The sequence below is a fragment of the Centroberyx affinis genome, unplaced genomic scaffold, assembly GCF_046629955.1.
Source record: "Centroberyx affinis isolate AG114_WGS23_722 - 3 ecotype Tasmania unplaced genomic scaffold, CSIRO-AGI_Caff_v1 ptg000297l_1, whole genome shotgun sequence".
Lineage (NCBI taxonomy): Eukaryota > Metazoa > Chordata > Actinopteri > Beryciformes > Berycidae > Centroberyx > Centroberyx affinis.
In genome coordinates, this window is record NW_027278975.1 from 164,592 (window position 1) to 184,284 (window position 19,693).

The following is a 19,693-nucleotide window of genomic DNA, read 5'->3' on the forward strand; positions in this document are numbered from 1 at the left end:
CACGTTTGCGCGTTCCCCGGAGACGATCTATAAAACACAAAATGCCCGACACAGCCCTGCAGATCGAGGTTAACAGCCAATCCCTATACTTTAGAGGTTTGTTTGGTTTACGCAGACGCTGTACTCTCGAGAAGGAAGTGGGATGGTGTGTTTTCTTTTTTTATTGTGATTGTTGGTACTGACGTTGGCAAAACGGGGGCTCATGTCCTGAGTCAGTTCAGTCTTGACTCAGTCTAATTTGCTTGATGGTAACCTCAAAACGTAATACCCAAAATGGGCCAACGATATGTGTATGTGTTCTGTAGCTACCATCGCCTGTTTCCAGGGGATCACATAGGAGACGGACATGTAAACATTTCACAAGCGTGCTAAGCATGAGCTAACGTTGATGTTGCTCGCTGCTACTAGTTTAGCCCAGCGTGTTACTGATAGCTATGGGTCCAGGAAATGTGATAGCGCAGTTTAGCGAGTTTGCCAGAGTTACAAAAACAGCATACAGAGGCTCTGAAAGCTGTATGGATCCATTTGGTGTCCACGAATGCATTACACGTCAGCTCGGTAGACTAGTTAGCCATTAGTGAAGATATGAAAGTACTTTTTCTTGCCTGTCTCAGTCCAAAAAGTGGGAACTGTACTACAGCTGAGAGAATAAGGTAATTTGTTTAATAGCGAAGTGTAGCTAGCTACAGCAGCTGTTGCCAGCCATTAGTTAGCCTATGCGAAATTGTGTGTTTGCGTCAGACAGTGTAGTTATTTGTTAACCTATGGCTACCTAAGAATAATGTTAAAAGTGAAACTGACTGCCTGACAGCACAGCGGATACAGTGAATCAACTGTAAAATCCAGAGGCTGGACGGCAAAACTAACTGGCAGCGACTCAGACAACATAACATCAAGATAACAACCCCAAACATTTGACAGTAGCTCATGAGAGAAATAGAAGCTTACATTTTTAAAGATTGCCTTCATATTTGTGATAATGTTATTGCAACTCTGAATTTGTTTCACTATAGCTTACTGTCTTACTAGCTGTGCTTCCAGTCATACACAGTAGGCCTGGTCATATGTTCCTGTATTCTATTATGGAATGGATTGCGTATTTGAATTTGCTGAATCAACTAATTCTAATTTTATTTTAGGTCCCACATTGAATCTGCAGGTCACACTTGTGAGCTCAGGGATGCCTCAGAATTCCAGTCTTCTGCTGAGGTGGCAAACCTAGTCGCTCAAAATCCACCATTTGAGGGTGCAGTGGCCATACATCTGTTCAAAGCAGGCAGGCTTCTCTTAGGTGAACCCCCTCCCTATGATCTGATCTGCATACTCATCTCTCCATACTTTCAGTCATTTTATTTAAACTGATATTGGACCCGCCTAGTTTGTGAACTTAAATGGTAGACCTACAAGTATACTACCTAAGTATCCCACAATTGTCAGGACCTTTCTGTTTTATGTCTAACCTTTACACCAGACATCCAAGTACCCTTTGGTGTTATCTTTGGAGGAACAGACATAAATGAAGATGTGAAAGTTGAGCAGAAGCGTGTGGTTATGGAGCAGGTGCTGCTGAAAGCCAGGTGACGTTGATACAAATTACTATTTTAGCAGCGATGGTAGAGAAAAATTCACACACTACTAACCCACAAGCCAAAAGAGTGATAGTAATGATGATAATGATGTTATATGATAAATATATCCATGCATATACACATACATGTATAATATGAAAGAAAAAAACAAGATTATATTAACAATGAGCTGCATGACTGACTGCTGTCTCCATTACGGCCCAAGCGCAGGAATAGCATTAAACATTATCATATTGTTATAGCTATTACTATAACACTAATGTAACTTTGCCTATTTTGTACCTAGAATTTTGTATGTATAACATGTCCCAGCAGAAGATCTTCCTATAGTAAACAGAGCAGTATCTGTGGGAAAATGAACACTGGATTCCTAGGAGATCTTCCACGGCCTGGATTACTGGCATGAAAGAATGAGGTTGAACAGTTCTACCATGCAAGCCAACCCCAGCTGTGCAGGTTGTGTGTTCTCCCCTCCCCCAGCTTAATATTGAAAAGTTATGCACACAGGCTTATCAATATCAGGGCCTGTGCTTTGTATTGTCAGACCCCATGTGTCTTTATTCATTCTGATTTTAAAGACACTAGGACATACATCTAGTAAAGCTAAGGGGATAATTCCCTTCAGGGAGAACTTGTGCGATCCAGGTCCCATAACTTCAGAAGTCTGAATGAGCGTACCTCCTGCTGTTAATGCCTCTTCATGCAAACCTTGATCATGAAATTCACTCACCACTCCAGAGCTTGTTGGCCCATTTCATAATGCACACACACACACACACACACACACACACACACACACACAGGAAAAATCACTGTCTCTTGCTCAACCTTCCCTTTGTTTTCTTCTTTGTATTCATAGTATATTCATCCTTAAATCCTTTGCCCTCAAACCACAGGCAGCTTTTCCTCTCTCACCTACTCGGTCTCAGCCTGGAGACTTATGTGTTTTACTGTTGTTACTACTGTTGTATCTACTGTTGTTTTCAAAGTTGTCATTGCTTGGAAAAGGATAAAACTCACCATCAGACATGAGAATTCCGTTGTTTCACCACAATGACACTTGTGACACTTACAAGGGTGATAACGAAATGTTTTGGGTTTTTTTGGACCAGGTTTGCTGTTGCATTTACTGAGAAACTGAAAGAAGAGGCAGAGGTATTTTTGGTATGATTAAACTACTTTCTATTCTTGCCTATCATGTAGACCAAGTGCAGTAGCTTAGCCCTAACAAGTATCAGCAGATTGGATGATGTTGACTCCAGTCTGTGGAGTCTCTTGTTTTCTGTAGTCTAATACAGTAGTTAGTTCACCAGCCTGTTTATGATGGAACAGAATGACAAAACTACTATAAATGGGATTTTAATGTAGACAGACTTTTGACCTTTTTGTACACTCTGATTATTTCCCATATCACAAAGCTAGCACGAAAAAGCAAGACAAATCTAGGTCATTGAACAAGTGAGAGTAAAATGTTTTTTTGTTTGCATTTTACCGCACATCAACAGACAGCAGGGGCCTGACAGCTCCAATAAATAAAACAGAATGGTTTTTACTACGCAAACACAATATCCTGCCCTGTCCCATAATAGTGTGGCATTAAAACAATATTACTGTGTTTTATTTTCAGATTAGATTCCACCCGTAGCCCGCAGATTGAGGCGAATGGCATGCTTTATCTCTGCCATTTAGTGCTGACAGCAGGCAGCGAGGACAGACACTGAGAGGCATTGCCACGCTTTTTATTGAGACAGAAAACACACATAGGGGATGGATCTAGTGTGATAACATCCAATCAGTTTCCTTTCCATCCACTCTGATTTATTTTGTGGGCTCATCCCCGTCATTTAGCGAGTCTGACTCGCTTTCGAAGTTGTGATTCTGTTCAAAATGGCCAAGTTTGAAGAGTACCAAGCGCATGATGAATTGGCTTTATCCATTGTCTGCCATAACAAGAAAGAAACCCAGCTAGTAATAGCCACAAGTATTTGGTATGAACAAAATGTTGTCTTCAGCTTGATTTAAAACATTTCAATTTATTAATTATTATGTGCTGATTACTATTTTAACTAGAGTTTTCCACTGCTTTATCTCCGTAGCTCTCCCAGAGCAGTAAAATCTATGTCCAGCCCCAAGGTAAGCTCTGCAGGATGAAATATCCCCTTGTCTGTTGCTGTGCATCCTTGACTCTCATTGCAGTGTTGCATTAATCAGCTTTGACATTTTTTCCCCATTATCATACTCTCTGCAGTACAGAGTTTGTATTTGCTCTTGCCATTGGCTCTTGCTCTTGCCTTCTGTGTTGTGTCCCACCAGTAGCCTTGTTTGGCAAGTAGTGTCCCTTCATAGATTAGGGGAGAGCCGTCGGCCGGCTGTATGGCTGAGCCTGGACCAGTGGATGCTTATTTTTGTATGGCTGTCACCAGGTAGTAATCAATGTAGTGCTTTTTACACAGACATCACAGGGACTCGCAGAATGCCATGCTGATTGTTGTTGATTAATGCAGACTGTACTGAGAGCATACTTTTTGGAAATATTACATTGATATTGACTTATTATATAAACACTTACCTAAGAATCAAATATGAATCTATTCACCATAACTAGTTTGATTTATTTTCATAATTTTGAGATGTCACATAACTAATAGAAGTACAGTATTGGAAAAATTGTAACTGCATCTGTTAAAATAACTAATTTACTTAAGTAACTAAAATGCCATTTGATGATTTATTACATGATCCATAAAGACATGAGCTGGATGTCAGCTCTGATACAGGAACTTTGCTAGGAGGAACTTTGCCTTGTATGATCTGTGCTGCTTGGTTTTAAAGGCATCAAGACTGAGGCGACTGAGAAATTCTGCTGGACTGAGTTCTTGAAGAGCACAGGTACTGTTACAGCGCTTTGTTTTTTTCCTTAATGGTTGTTTCCTAGATAATAAGGGAATTGATGGTTAGACATGGAAATTCATGTATCCAAACTCCAGGCTTTGACCACTTAACTGAACAGGCATAAAGAAATACACACAGATGCAAATTTGATTTCACTCAATTGATAGAACTTATGCCTTTAAAAGAATTTCAACTGCAAACAAGACTGTATAGGGGATTTTAAAATAATTGTATTATACATATATAATGTATATGTTTCATAATTTGAATGTATTTTAGCCTGATTTTAGCCTGTTTTGATCATCAATGTAAGTGTTTCCCAGGCTGTTGGTTTACTTCGGCTGCTACTTCGGCTGCTACTTCGGGTGTGTTGGGGTGGGGTAGTTATTGACGACTTGTTATTGACATTTCATTTAGTGAGCCCAGTAACTCACATTTAACACTCACAGTAACTCACAAGTCTCTCAATCTACTCTAAGCTATGGCATTGCAACATTAGCTGACTATTAGACTTCCATCTGATTATCTAGGCTACTTTTCAAACTGTCTCTCCATTCAGTTTGTGCCGGCAGAGGCACACTACAACTCGAAGGAGCACAAATGTGCTGCATCATAGGTGCAATGAATTATGGTCATTGTAGTTAACTAAATCGCTTTCGGCGCTTGACATCATTAAATCTTGATTATTTGAAAATTACACCAGCAACAATCGCCAGCTTCATGCATTACCTCACTCAAATTTAATCCAAAACAAAAATTTACTTGGCAGGCTGTTAATTTACCTGGGCGGACCGCCCAGACACATTGTATGGGAGACACTGAACTTCCTTTGCCAAAGGGTTCAGACCAGCCATGTTCAACTGTATATGTTAGATATTTGTAACCATTTACAATATGAAGATATATAAAACCTCTACTACTCAGCAGGGGAGCTACTGTTAGGGGATAAGAGGGAACACTTTCAGGGGGGGCAACCTGGAGGGTGCCAATCAGACGCCAGGTGATGCTGTACAAAGTTAGATGCATCGAGATGGGGGTCCCGATGTTGCATCTTGTCTAGGGGGCCTGAATTTCTAGAAGCACTCCTGTTCCTCCGCCATTTTCTCTTCCATTTTCAGTCTTCCAGCTCCTATTCGACTAGTTCAGTAAATATATGCCATTACTCCTTCACCACAAACAGCCTGGGCTTTAAATTGGACATTGCAGGATGGTGTCCATCCCAGGTACATTAGCGCTCAGGGAGAGCCACACCAGTTGATTAATAGCTCTCCACACCAGGGCCATTTGTCACCACGATCCTCAACTGGTGCTAGTAATACTAATTGCCCACAGTCACTTGCCCATTTGTTACAGTTGGAATGGGAGTCACCACTATTGCGTTTTTCTCCAAATGTGATGAAACCACTGTAATCTGGCTTGTAGTTATTTTAGGGCTGTAAACATTGTTGAGTCTGTGCGTGTGTGCTGTCTGATGGTGTTAATTTGTATCGTTGTTGAGTCAATTATTCTAATTGTGCAACCTTGGACGTGTGGGTCAGATGTGTTTCATAACATAAAGAACATTTCCACCCATGCATTCCTTTTTATACCTTTTTTTTTACCACAGTGTTATCTCAGCGCTGTGTTCATCAAGAGGAAAATTCAGGTCAGTCAGTCAGAGATTGAACACTTGATTGTCTATACCTGTGAGCCATTTACAACACTTGAGAAAAATATTTTCTTGCTAATTATGTTATTTATTGAGCAGTGTCTAATCAATAACAGGAACTAAAACTTGTATTATTGTGAAATTGTACGATTAACTATGAATCTTCACACCTTATCTGACAATTTTCATACAAATCCCCCCCCCCCCCCCCAAAAAAAAAAATATATATATATATGTAGCTAAATTTTTATTTTATGATTGTGAGACAACATATTCTCTAATAATAATAAGCACATTGTTGTATAAGCAGTGCTTCTATGTTTGTATATAATATGAGGAGATTAAGGCCCCAACTAGGGACCCAGAGAGCTGAGATTACATTCAAATGAACCGATAATTAATTAGCTCTATACCTCCACCACAAATGTGCTGCGGGACTATACAGAACCTGTACTTGTCAGAAAACAAGTTCATTTTCAAGCAGTGTTATTATTATTTGTTGGTGGGTGCCTTTGCTCCATGCTGCCTACCAGATTAGCTGTTCCAGTTCCTCCTTTTGAACCATAATGACACCCTTTGTCACCTCCTAGAATTGTTATTCTTATTCAATCTTCATAACTTCAGTTGTGTTTCAGTTCTCCTCAGACACAACAATACAATCTGACAGAGTCGACTCCTGCACCAACCTGTATTCTTTCCTGTCAACTCTCATCCTCCTTTTGTCTTCACACACACTCCCAGCACAGTAGGGGACACTGTGTGTTCTCCATCCTCAGACCTGAGCTGCTTTTTCCTGCGTTTTCCTTTAGTTTTTCTTTTATGTTACCTTCTCGTTACATTGGAGCATATTGATTTAGTAAAAGTCTTTCATTCCCCCATCTGGTATGACATAATGTGTCATTACTAAATAATGAAATCTCTATTGTATGTAGGCTAGCTCAGGCGTATTGAAGGTGTGTGCAGCTTGGAGTGCAGGGACTCAAGTTATTCTGAAGTGGCCCAGCGGTGCAGTGGTGCCCCCAAAGACCTCCACCACAGAACATGAAAGAGGCCGAGCAACCCTGCTGCCTGATTGAAGATACTTGACTGTGTGTGTGCTATCCTTTGGGGGTCATGTAACCCCCAAAGGCACAGGCGACAGCGGTGGGATCCAGAAGCTGTCGGTCCATGAGAGACGCACAGTATGTGTTGTGTGCGGCCCCTGCTGTGCGTCTTGTGGAGCGAGGCTAAAGGGATAGACGAGCGCTGGGCTGGGAAGAACAGCAGTGTGGAGTGAGGAGCAGCGCTGTGGATCACTGAGGAGTGTGGGGGGTAAAGAGCAGGGGGTCCGCTAAGACGGAGCAGTCGCACTGTAGGTGACTTCGTCCTCAAGGAGCACTATGATTACTCATAAAACTACACAGGGAATTCTCTGAGCCTTCACTGAAGTTGCCATATGAATTGATTATAATTAGAAAGGAGAGGATGAGTGAAGGAAATGTTTATGTGGCTTGAGAAATGTCTTGGTCAAGGTCTTGAACCGAAACATCGGCAGGCAATAAAAGACACAGCAGAATTTTGTGTGCAGGAATCTTCTTTTGTTTTCTATGGATGAGTGAAGGAAAGCCACGATGAAAGCCATCAGATTCCACTGCTTTCATTAAAGAATAATCTAACTGGAGATTTGGGTTCCAAGAGTAACTGGCTTTAGTTTGTCCCTAAATTCTGTTAAGGTGTTTGGAACCTTTTATCTGTTTTAGATGTTGTTCTGCACAAGTGGAGGATCAAATAATGGAAACGCCTAACAATCTATGAAGATTAAGGACCTAATAAGGAGGAGGGCCACCCTTTGCCTCCAGAACAGCTTCAGTCCTCCTTGAAGTGCTGCCATGCATGTCCTGAACTGTGTGTACTGGGGTATTGGACCATTCTTCAAGAAGAAAAGCCTCCAGTTCTTTTAAGGATGAAGGATGTCGAAATCTAAGGTTCAGTTCCATAACGGTTCAGTTCATGTTTAGTGGTGATTGGGGAGGCCATGGAGGCGTTTGACTTTATCCTGGTGTTCATGTAGTATGGGAATATCATCAGGGAACAGTACTGGCACCACAGGGGGCATCTGATCCTGTAAAATGGCCTCATATTCCTTGGCCGTTATACGACCATGCAGAGCAATTATCGGATCTAACGACTCCCACGTGATGGCTGCCCATAGCATTACTCTGTGCCACCGTGTTTAACAGTTGACAAAACACATTGGGGTTTGGAGGCATCCTTTGGCTTTCCAAACGTAAACCTGTCTGGACGTGGTGAAAAAGGTGAAAGGGGACTCATCAGACACTATTACTTTCTCCGTTGCTCAGGGGTTCAGCAATAGTTAGCAACTATCCTGTAGTGTCCGTCTATCCCTGTTGGTGAGCTTGGATTTGTGACCACAGTCCTCTTTGCAGTTTGTCTGATGTGTCCTGAGATTTCACACTGTTCCTCTTGCCACATAAAATCATTTTTCAGTTTTTGTGACCGATGCACCTGTAATTAAGGCACCAGCTATTTGTCCTCTTTGGAACTTTGTGAGCTGCCTCATTTTGCTTTGAAAACTCACATATAAAAGTGTTGATTATGAAACCTCTTTTAAAACTGACTCGCTGCTAATTGGTATTCAACTTGATATGACTCACCTGTGTAGCTGCCTTTGTAATTGTGATTTATATAGTTCAAAGTTTAAGTCCTTTTTCATGCTGTGATTCCATCATTTTGTCCACTCCCTGCAGCCTCTGCTCTGTGTGTGTCACCCAGTGGCACTCGACAGATAAACTGGCAGGAACCACTAAAAGTATTCAAACAGATGTGTGCGCCCGCACACATGCATGTGCACACGCACACTTACTGATAAGCGTTAGGGGGCTACAGAGAATGCCCTTCTAAAATCAAAGGCAGATGAACAAAAATGTGTTTTGCATACAACGCACAGAAGAGCAAAAAAGAGAGAGAGAAAAGATTGCTGGTGGCACAACAGATGATTTGTGCAATTTGTTTTTTCCCCCTGTGGAAAGATGAATTGTTTCTAGTTCCAAAGGATTTTTTTATTTCTTTGAGCTTGAATTTCTTGCTCATTTTGACAGGTCTGTGCTCTGGTATGCTTTCCAGACATCCTCCATTCTTTTCTGCAACTTGTTCTGAGGTAGTGACAAGGGTGTTTACCTTAGCTGATGCGCTTTCTCATCCTACGAATCACTGCAAGGAAATTCGATACATCCCGCAGATGAGGAGCTTTTTTGACAATCGGCTCCTAGGATCAGGGTCAATGCCCAGACTCCACGCTGTCATTTTAAGATGCTGTTTAATAGCATTAAAAGAGCTGCCTCAGCCTCCTGATCTGGACTTATCTGGCAGCAGGGGATTTCACTCAACGCACACTAAGACTGTCACTGTGCTTTAAGCACGTGTTTGTGTCTGTCTATGCTATTATTTTCCAAATGCTGTGTGCCTCAGTTTGTCACAGACACTTAGAAAATACATTTTATTCTGGGCTTTTTTGTACTTGGTATACATTTTGGCGCACCATTGCTTTGCCAACATAACTACTGAGTTTCATTCTCTCAACTATTTTATGATCCATCCATTCGGGTCAGTGTCAAGCAGAGAAGGTCAGGGATCAAAAATGGATTTGCTGACACTTGGGTTAACCCTCTGTTGTTTCAAGCTGTTATAGATCTGCTTGTGTTGCTTTAAAGTAGTGTTCTTATATTGAGCCAACAAACCTTGACCCTTAAATGTTGCCTTCATACTGAAATTACTGTAAATCTGTGGAACCAAGACTCTTTACTCGACATTGTGAGGAACTGGGCATAATGACTTTAAAATCCCCAAATGTACTCTTCACACGGAACATAAGGTAGAAAATGTTAAGTCGGCTTATACTCAAATCCAGGTGCTGAGGTGTGTAAGTTTGACTTAGTGTGTGTGTTTGTATATAGGATATAGGATTAATGTATTGCTTATTTCTACAGGGACAGTCACAATGGCAAAGCAACACCCATTTTATCTCAGCACCCAAGTTATCTCAGCACATAACTAGTATTCACTAGTTTATATTGACGAGTATATTGATGCACATTTACATTGGGGTCAGCTGTCCTTGCTCAGGGAAGTATTGGGTACTGTCGGTCCCCAACTAGCAACCCTTCAGCCTCTAGGTAGCCTCCCTACACAACCCACTGCCCATCTGTTTCTCAGTAACAAAGACCCATAACACAGTTGCAAAGGTGTGACTGGTCTATGTCACCTCCCTTATATATTCAATCCTATGGAAATGTAAAAATGTATTATCTGTACAAGGTACAATGTCTGCCGTATAAGAAATACAGAAGAGAAATCTACCCCTGACAGGCTGGTTGAGCGTGTTGCTGTAGTATTAGTGCATGGCTGAGTTATTAGGGTCAGGACTTTTATCTGATGGTGTTGGGAGGTCAGGTGCAGCTACAGTAGTTGCTGGCATAGTGCACCACCATGTGCCTGCCAGTTCCCCACTAATCTCAGGATTGAACATGAAAGGTGGATGATCTGCAAAAAGAGCCGATTTAGTCTTGTCTGCCTCTCAATTAAAGCCTGGTTTCCCAAAACATTTGATGTTGTTAGTGTGATGTAGAATTGGCTAATTTTAATCTAGGGCTTCTTCGGTGAGCAAATTGTCATCCCTTTGCACAGGCTCTGTAGTTATGATGCCGATATTACACACTGATTAGGCTACAACCTTCCGGTGTTTTCAGCAGACTATTTCCCTGCTGAATGTTACAACTCTGATCAGAGAATTATGTGAGCACATTAGTCACTGCTGTCTTATTTTCCTCATGACCTTGGGTGATGTATTGCTTTCATTATCTGCCGGTGTAGTTTGGATGTTCATTATGCAGTGTTTTGATACTGTGGCGCTGTCTGTCTGTCTGTGTGTCTGGCCTCTCTCCAGGTGTGAGGAGCGAGTATGTGGATGAGCTGCATGTCTTCCTGTTGATCTGTGGCCTGAGAAGAGTCAAGGACCCCCTCTATCTGGTGGAGGTCTTTTCAGGTATGTGGTGGTAATAAACACCATTGGAGCAATATCTAGTGTGCGGACTCTATCTTGTATTAATGGTCCTTTCAGGTATACCATCCATTTCTTATATGTATAGGTAACAAACAATAGAAAGGAAACACATGAGTAAATGATGGATGCAACAAATAGGCCTGTCATGGTTTAAGTCTGTTCAACCCCAAAGTAGAAGATAGGATATTCTAGTGTGGTGCATGAAACATCATAAAAACATCAAATGACAGAATGGTGTTGGATCTCCACAGTTGAATTTCAGCTCAACTCATGTTGCCCCAACAACCTGCGAAGACACTTTATGTGTCACTGTTTAGCAACAACAGTGGGGTCTTTATTAATTCCTGTTTCATTTCATTTGACTTTCCTAAATAGTGCCACAACACACAATTGTGATAATATGATAGCACTAGAGGGCGATAGACCTGGGTCAAATAGTATTTAAAAAAAATTCTTTGCACTTGTTTAATGCTGGGAGCCTGGGAGTAACAGTCAAGTGGAGTTTGCCACATTGAACAATACAGCTAGAGCCAGTTTAGACAATCACAGGACAGTATTTGAAATTCAGTTTAGCCTGAACTATCCTGATGCTGTAAAATCCACCATATGATACCCTAAGCAGGTTAAATGTTAACAATTATATGCATATACTGCTTGACCCAGGTCTTGAAAGAGGTTGCTACTGTTCTTATCTTCTTTCTTAACTCTTGTGGTGTTGATTGCATTGCTGTCAATGTTTGGTGTCTTTCAGAGTGGCATTGTGAGGATCCCCTGAATGTGTTGGTTATTATTGGTCCAAAGGTAAGTAGTTATGATAGGGTTGGTCTTCCTGCACACCTGTCGCCTGTCTCCTGCTGTACTGTGTCACTCTGTGCCATTGAAGTTACCTAGCAACCTGTCCTGGGAATCCAGGAGGCCTCTAATTGGATGAGCAGAGTTACCAGCTGCTGTTAGCTAGCTGGAATTATGGCCAGCATTGAGATGGAATGGCAATCTTCTGCAAACAAGGAGAGGGTCAGCAGTAGTAGTGGCCCTGTTTCCTTTTGTGCCTACCTGGCTGACTGCTTGACAGAGTGGCAGATTGCCTACTTCAGTTGATCACTTGGCTGACGAGCGAGCTTTATTGAGCCGCCTCAGTTTGGTGCAGTCCTGTGGGCCCGCATCAGGACATCTGCTGGTGTAGATTGCAGCCAAGGAAGCTGTAGTCATATCAGGGGAAAGTCACACACCATCATGCTTCTGTGCCACGCACAACCTGAGAGGGATCACTCCAAAAGTCATTAATTACACACACAGGCTATATGTCCTTATGTCAAGCAAGTGAATTAATTGGGATAATAAAATTGGAATTATATATAGCTAGCCAGACTATGAAACGCTATAAATAAATCAACCAACCATCTAGACTGTCAAATCGGAGGAGGGGTTTTTCACACACTTAGAGCTTAATAAAACTTTTTTGTTTTTTTCCAGCTGAACTGATTTAACTTTTATGTTAGGTGCTTGAATTTCCATCTGCTTAGGGGGGCTGCAGTGAGAAGTCATACCCTGGCCAACAGTGGCAGCCTCAGTGGTCTTACAGTAGCTCTGTTCTTTTCTCCTGTTTCATTTCCAGTCCCCCTTACATTGATTTCTCTCATACGTTTCTCTCTATCCTCTCTTCTCCCTGACTTGCTTTGATATGACATCGATGTATTTTAGCATCTTTTCTTTCTTTCAAACAGCGGTGTCAGACTAAAGGTATGTTCTGGTTTTGCTTTGTTCAAAAACACCTTGATTAGAGTTGGCCAGAGGCACGCCAGTCTTCACTGATGGTTTACTGCTGCTTCTTGCTCTGCTATGCTTTGTGTCTCTGTTTGATAAGAGGGTTCAGTGGAAGGGGAGACGTGTGATTCATGTAGGCGCACATGAATCACTGTGTTGTTCTATGAATGCATGTTTGTTTTTTTGTTTTTTCTGAGAAATGAAATGAACAAACCACATAGCATATGATATTTACAGTATTTGAACACCAGCCTACTAATTTCCCCCTATTAATTTGTGAATTGTGTACTTGGTGCAGTAATAACAGTCAGTCAAACATGAGATACAAATGTTAATACAGTTATATTGAAGTAAAAGTAAAATATTATAAATAATACAAACTCAGTGCCATTCCCTTTACTTACATGTTAGAATAAGGCCTGCAGTGCTTAGGCTGTCATGATCTCCTATAAGACACTGGCTACTTGATTCAAGCACCACAGTGTTCTTGCTACAGCGCCTCGGTCATCAAGAGGAAAATTCAGGTCAGTCAGGGGTGAGACACTTCACTCCTCTATATCTGAGCTTTATCAAACATCACAATGTACAGCACGTTCTTTATTGTGTAATCATTAAAATGAAATAAAACTTGAATTATTGTGAAAGTGTAATGATAGATATGAATCTTGACAGCTTGGCTACAGATTTTTCACCTCCCACATTCTAAGAACTATTATGTCATCACCACAGAATGACAACCCGGAAACAAGGGGAAGGAAAGGGGCATTTTTAAGATATGGTTTAAGACAAGTGGATTTCAATGGTTGTGTATTTGTTGTTCAAAAATAACAAAATGTGTGACAGAGGACAAGCCAGAGATCCCCTGTTTATTGTCATAATGCAGGAAAAGGTAAGGATGGCTTCAGGGGGGAAGAAACAGAAATGTGAATTTTTACATTGGTGTTGATACAGAGTCTCCTTAATGTGGTGTCTGCCTTCCCCTTCTTACTGGTCACATCCTTCCCCTCCATTTCTGTCTATACACCGTGGGACTGTACAGAATCTATGCTTAAATAATAGATTATATATTTGTAAATATAGCCTATATCATGGGCCATGATCTATCTCCTGCTGAGTTTACAATGTCTCTTTAATCCCAGATTACACCAGGACAAAAAATGTTGCCAATTTAGATTCTTTAATTTTAATGCACACGTGCCGTATAGCAGATTTCAGTTCAGAAATGCCATGAGCTATAAAATAAAAGAGAAAATAGTAGCAGCTTGCTTGGCAGCATCTTTGACCTGAATTGCTATGCTCTGACTTTTCTGTGGGCAGGCTAATGCACGCAAATCCCACATCGCAATTAATCAGATTGGCCACCCACCCCACCCTGACCCCAATCTCTGAAAATACAGGATTTTCAGAGAATGATTTGCTCATGATAGAAATGAGTGTGTCATTGTTTATCTTATGCTCCTGATTAAGTCATTGCTGGCATCCTTGACAAAAATAGAGCTTTGACAGTGAGAAGAGGGGTTTCACTTGTCTTTTAAGCGTCCTCTCTTTTTCTCAGATTGATCCTGTGTTTACTGTGGAAGTTGAAGCTGTTGCTAAAAGGTAAAGTCTTCTGTTTTGTTTTGTTTTTCTTCTCTTTATCAGTCACATAGCTCATAAAAGGAAACTTGAGATCTTGCAAACTGATTGCCAAGCCTTAGCTCCTGTGAGAAATTCAAAGACTTATATGCTTATCCCTCTATTTATCCCATGTGGTGTAAGAAAGTGTGTAAGCAAACTTTGTTTACATCTGCCGTAGCGTAATGTGAACAGAATGCAAATCTGAGGAAAGTGCTGAGATCCTCTTTTATTCTTCCTCCTTCTCTGGAGTCCTGGTTATTCTCTCAGTCTCTTGCCAAGAGCCTTCATCGCAACTACGGCGTTTGAGGCAGGAAGCTGCCCTCTCTGGTTAGGACTTTACCTGGACTCTCACTGCATGTCACACATAGTGCAGCCGTGTTTCCTGCCCCGAGCTTGTCACTGCTGTTAAGCGTCATTCACGCCTCTGTGAGCCCTGAGTCACGCAGTACTGAGCTGTGCCACTGCCTCTGCAGAACAGCAGGGGTCTTCCTGGCCCAGGAGAGGAGCCAGCAGGAGCTTCATGCTGCCATGAAGAGGTGCTTCGCCGTGGTCAACAGCTCCGTCTCGGAGGGCATGTCCGCAGCCATCTTGGAGGTAAACATCCTCAGGGCTCATGGGTAATTGGATGACAGCATGACTTGACTATGACAGAGCAGTTGATTTTCTCTATTTATAGCTCACAGATTGTAGAGCAAGATAATATTTTGATATGAAGATTTGATTTATCAAAGTTTATCACTGGAATGTGCCACCCAAAGCTCTTTAGATTTTTAAAGCATGCAAATATTTACAGGTGTCTTTATCTCACTGTGTCTTGCTCAGCTACTTTGTTACAGTATCTGACCACTACAGGAGCAATTACCCAAATTAATTGCTTGACTGCGATCTTCCCCGTTCCGGAGTGAGAAAAACTATAATCCACTTAATCTCTTTTAAACACTGTCGATTAAGACAATCCACACAAGGCTTAAAGTCTGATTAGAATGTTAACATGTTTCCTTCAACAACCTGCTGGAGAGGTATTAACTGATACAGACTAATAATTCCTTAAGAGTAAGCTAAGGCACTGAAGGGCTGAAGAGTGTCGCTGTACAATTTTTGAGCCGCAATCAGGTGCTCTTAGTGCTAATAAGGACAGTTGGAGTGAGTCTGTGAGTGAGTGACTCATTCTTGCTGTGACTTTGTGAATCTGTGACTTTGTGAGTCACATGCTCTCGTGCTCTCTCCTCTGGCAGGCCATGGATCTTGGGGTACCTGTGGTGGCCAGGGACATTCCAGGGAATGCAGCCGTGGTGCAGCATGAGGTGACCGGCCTGCTATACTCATCTCCTCAGGTATATAGTGACAAACACTGACCAGGTCGCCACATGCGTTAAGCCCTGTTAAGCTTCAGTGCCGACTATGTTAATAGACTAGAGAGGAGATGTACACTGTACCCAGCTCCAGACACTCATCGCACCTTAGCCGACCCGGAAACTACTTACTGCTAATAAAGTGTTTGAGGAAAATTTAACGGACCACCGCCATGTGTCAGGACTACTTCAGATGTGTGTGTCCCCTCTTGGCATAGATTTCTCTTGTTGAGTCTTACAATGTGGCACCTTTTCAAACTATGAAAAAAAACTCTGAACTTTAAACCTTTTTTTTTTCTTTTTTCTTTTTTTTACAGAACGTTGTACTTTAAATTCTTATCATTAGTCCAATCTGAGCAGTTAAAATATAACAAAAGGAAGTGATGTTTCTTCTGGGATTAGATTTGAATCAGGAAGCGCAGCCTTCAGGGACAGAGTAAAGGTATTCGCTGAACCACATAGTGATGCAACACATAGCAGCAAGCAGGCAAGTGCAAAATGGACAGCTCCCATGAGAACTCTTGCACCTGATGTTTAACGAAGTTTGAAGCGAAAAGAGGATACCATAGATGAAGGCCAGTTGGCAGAGGGCTACAGCATGGTGGCATGAAAGCGCCATGCTCTAGCGTGATGTCGTTGTCATGACAAGAGATAAGTCCGCTCCAGGGGAGGTCACATGTGATCAGCTGAGCTTTAGAGAAATCCCCGCCAGGAGGAACCTCTCACAGATGGCGGCGGCGACCAGGGTCGGATAAACCACGACCTCTGTCTGAAAGTATTGATGGGCATCAAATGCTAGTGTCTCAGCCAGAACTTTCTTCCAGGGGATCACACACACACACACACACGCTGTCTTACACACTCTGCAATCCTTTCCTTGAATTGACAATGCTTCCGGCTCCTCAAGCCCTCAAAATAATTACATGAGGAGTGTACGTGTTAAGAAATGTGTCAAAGGAAACAAACACTGAAGTACTTGAAGTGCTTTAAAAAGAAAATGGCATTTCCAGTCTTGCTTTACAATATGCTGTGAGAGTTAAGTGATTATAGGCATGCTGCTCATAAATTGAGCTTTAATCCGGTTGGTGCAGATTTATAGCTCTCATATGGCCCTACAGTGGAGCCATTTCCAACCAAGAGCCTCTCAAAACATGATCGCATCACTTGAAGTGGCCTGCTGGTCTTTAAGTGGCCAAAGCTCTGCATGCCCAGTGGCCACTGGCTCTCTGGTGTAGAAGATGTTGGCTGCCATACTGCAGCGTACGCTACAAGGCTCTTTCACTTGGTTCTGTTGGAGTCTTCTCTTGGCATGCTGGGCTTGCAAATGAGCCACCAGAATTCAAAAGGCCTTGTGGGCCGGCCACATCTCAATCAGCGAACAGGGATGGCATCATCACTCACTTTTTAATTGCTTCGTATTTCTCCTCATCTTCCCCATGTCCCCATGACAGCTGGTGTGGCAGCGTTGTTTAATAGTAGCAGTCAATTTGTTTGTGTTCTCCTCCCTTCATAAGCAAATGAGAGGTGGCAGCTATCAGGATAGACTGAAAAGAGCTGTTGGACAGGCATGTTTGGAAGTGGAGTCACATGTCTCCATCCATTAGCAATGTACAGACATATTTTAAAGAGTATCAACTAATCGGTGTACTTGCTTTTGAGTTCTGTGCTTACGCCTTAGAATATCTTTCATACGCTTTAAAAGATATATATTCAAGCAAGTTTAATGGCAAGCTTCAAGTGGCATTTGGCAGTATATGACTCACTTCACTTTTGTCCATGCCAGGAATTTGTGCACCAATCTCAGAGGCTGTTGTCAGATCGTGAGCTGAGGGAGAGAGTGGTGAGGAATGGAAAACTCTATGTGGAGGAGAACCACGGCCTGAAACAGGAGGAAGAGAGCTACCAGAGGCTGCTGGAGACTCTCTACTGAGCCTAGAGTAACGCCACTCAACCCCACTCTATATACTCTCTCAGGAACTTTAGGGGCTGAGAATAAGGCATTACACCCATTTACCTAGCATGGGTGTAAATATCACTGGTGTCTTTATTTCAAGTCTTTCAAAATATCAGGCTATAAACCATGTCTGAGCAGAACAATCCACAACACAGTCTTATCTGAGCTGCCAGATTTAAATTATGCTGCAGAGCACTTTCAACCAAAGAGCTAGAGGTGATTAGGGTGCAATAAAATGATAAAATTTGTGTTGTGCAATTGCTGTGATGTTTATATATTTTACCTATTTAAAATTCAGGAAGACATCTTGTACTGTTATTTATGTTTCAGCATAAATCTAAGAAAAATAGGTTTTTGCTGTTTCTTTATTCTGCTCAATAAAAGGGTTGATTGACAATAAAATGTTTTTGTGTTACATAACTCCACTGGTTATTTTTAAATGTGATTTGAAACTGTGATGTTTGTATTTCAAAATGATCATATGTTGAAGAATTCATCAGTATTGAGACAACTATGGTTGTCATATTTTGTAAAGTTCTGGATGTGTCATTATCTCCTGCTCTCCCCAAAATGCAATGCAGGTTCAGATAATCCAATCTTGCTACCAAAAAAAAAGTTCCATTCAATATGTCTCCTTCCTTCAGTCTCTATATCTACCACATTCATTTTTCATAAAGTACAACAGTTGAGTCACACACATTCAAAGGCCCAGCAAAAACACAATTTTGTTTAAAGGGTACGGGGTCACAAAAGGTTGATGTAATTTGTTGTCACAAAGGTTGATTTTTGCAACACACCAGGGCATGAAAAAAGGTGAAAGCATGTTGTGGTCTGAAAAGTTTGCACCATGCTACATTTTGTGTGACAACTTCAAAATAGAACTTTTAACCCAAAATATAGACACTCAGTGACCTCTGCTGCTGAATTTACTGCATTTTTTTGCTTTAAAATTTACCTCAATTAATATTTGTAAGGCGGTCTCTAAGATGTTCTTAGAAATTTGAGACTCTAATTTGAGGGGACTAAATACTGAATAGCTCATTTATGTCGAGCTAGTGCCAACAAGGGCAGCATGACATTACCAAAAATATCATGCTGCATTTGTTTTTGTTGGGGTTTTTTTAGTTGTGATATTAATTGTGATACATTTGGGTACAGCTTTTTCAAGAAAACTTAAAAAAAATGTTATATACCTATAAACTGTTCAAAAATGTGTGGGGGAGATAAAATTAGATGTTCATGCTTAGGTTTTGGGCAGTTTAAATAAAAAAAATGTTATGACAAGCAACGTGATTTGTCAGCCAGGGCTTGTGCACAGCACCAGAATATCTCGATTAGCTGTGGGAAACACTTTTCCCTGTGAGAAATACTGTAAGCTCTTACACATTGGAAATTGTAGTAATCATTGTTGCGATTTCAATATTTTTTCAATTAATTTTGCAGCCCCTTTACAAACTACTAGCAGAGATCATATGCCTCCTCTAAAAACATGTTATGGTATATGTTACATATACTATCTTTTAGAAAATCAAGTGCAAGGCAATATTCAAGATCATGAATTGTTTTTAATGAAAAAAATCAAATCAGGTCAAAAATCAGATCAACGAAAATTTACAAAGAAAAGACTTGAATATTGCATAATAGAAAAACACCCATTTGGGTTTTTATTTGATCAAAGCCATATTGTTTGATCAATTCGATATCCACAAGAGAGGTCTGATTGAATTCTGTATTATAACTGGTACTCTACATTATAATTATATTCATAATTGTGGATACTTTGCTTTTTAAGTGTGTCTGTGTATATTGAAATACCAG

General features: G+C 41.2%; 1 protein-coding gene across 5 annotated transcripts; it reads left to right on the plus strand.

Annotated features, from left to right (window-relative positions):
* The first annotated feature begins 203 nt into the window (after positions 1-203).
* Positions 204-18,255, plus strand: glt1d1 (glycosyltransferase 1 domain containing 1). Of its 5 annotated transcripts, none has more exons than XM_071515033.1 (13): positions 204-653; positions 751-761; positions 1,133-1,291; positions 1,472-1,577; positions 2,702-2,753; positions 3,686-3,722; positions 4,422-4,478; positions 11,072-11,170; positions 11,940-11,989; positions 14,508-14,551; positions 15,043-15,163; positions 15,805-15,903; positions 17,705-18,255. In XM_071515033.1, the coding sequence occupies exons 1-13, from the start codon at positions 586-588 to the stop codon at positions 17,849-17,851; spliced, it is 1,050 nt and encodes a 349-aa protein (XP_071371134.1). In that variant the 5' UTR covers positions 204-585; the 3' UTR covers positions 17,852-18,255. The 5 variants fall into 5 exon arrangements, with proteins under 5 accessions (XP_071371134.1, XP_071371132.1, XP_071371135.1 ...); XM_071515031.1 differs by lacking the exon at positions 751-761 and adding an exon at positions 6,088-6,126 and having other exon boundaries at positions 1,140-1,291; XM_071515034.1 differs by lacking the exon at positions 751-761 and adding an exon at positions 6,088-6,126 and having other exon boundaries at positions 1,140-1,291; positions 15,048-15,163; positions 17,705-17,841.
* The last annotated feature ends 1,438 nt before the right edge of the window (positions 18,256-19,693 follow it).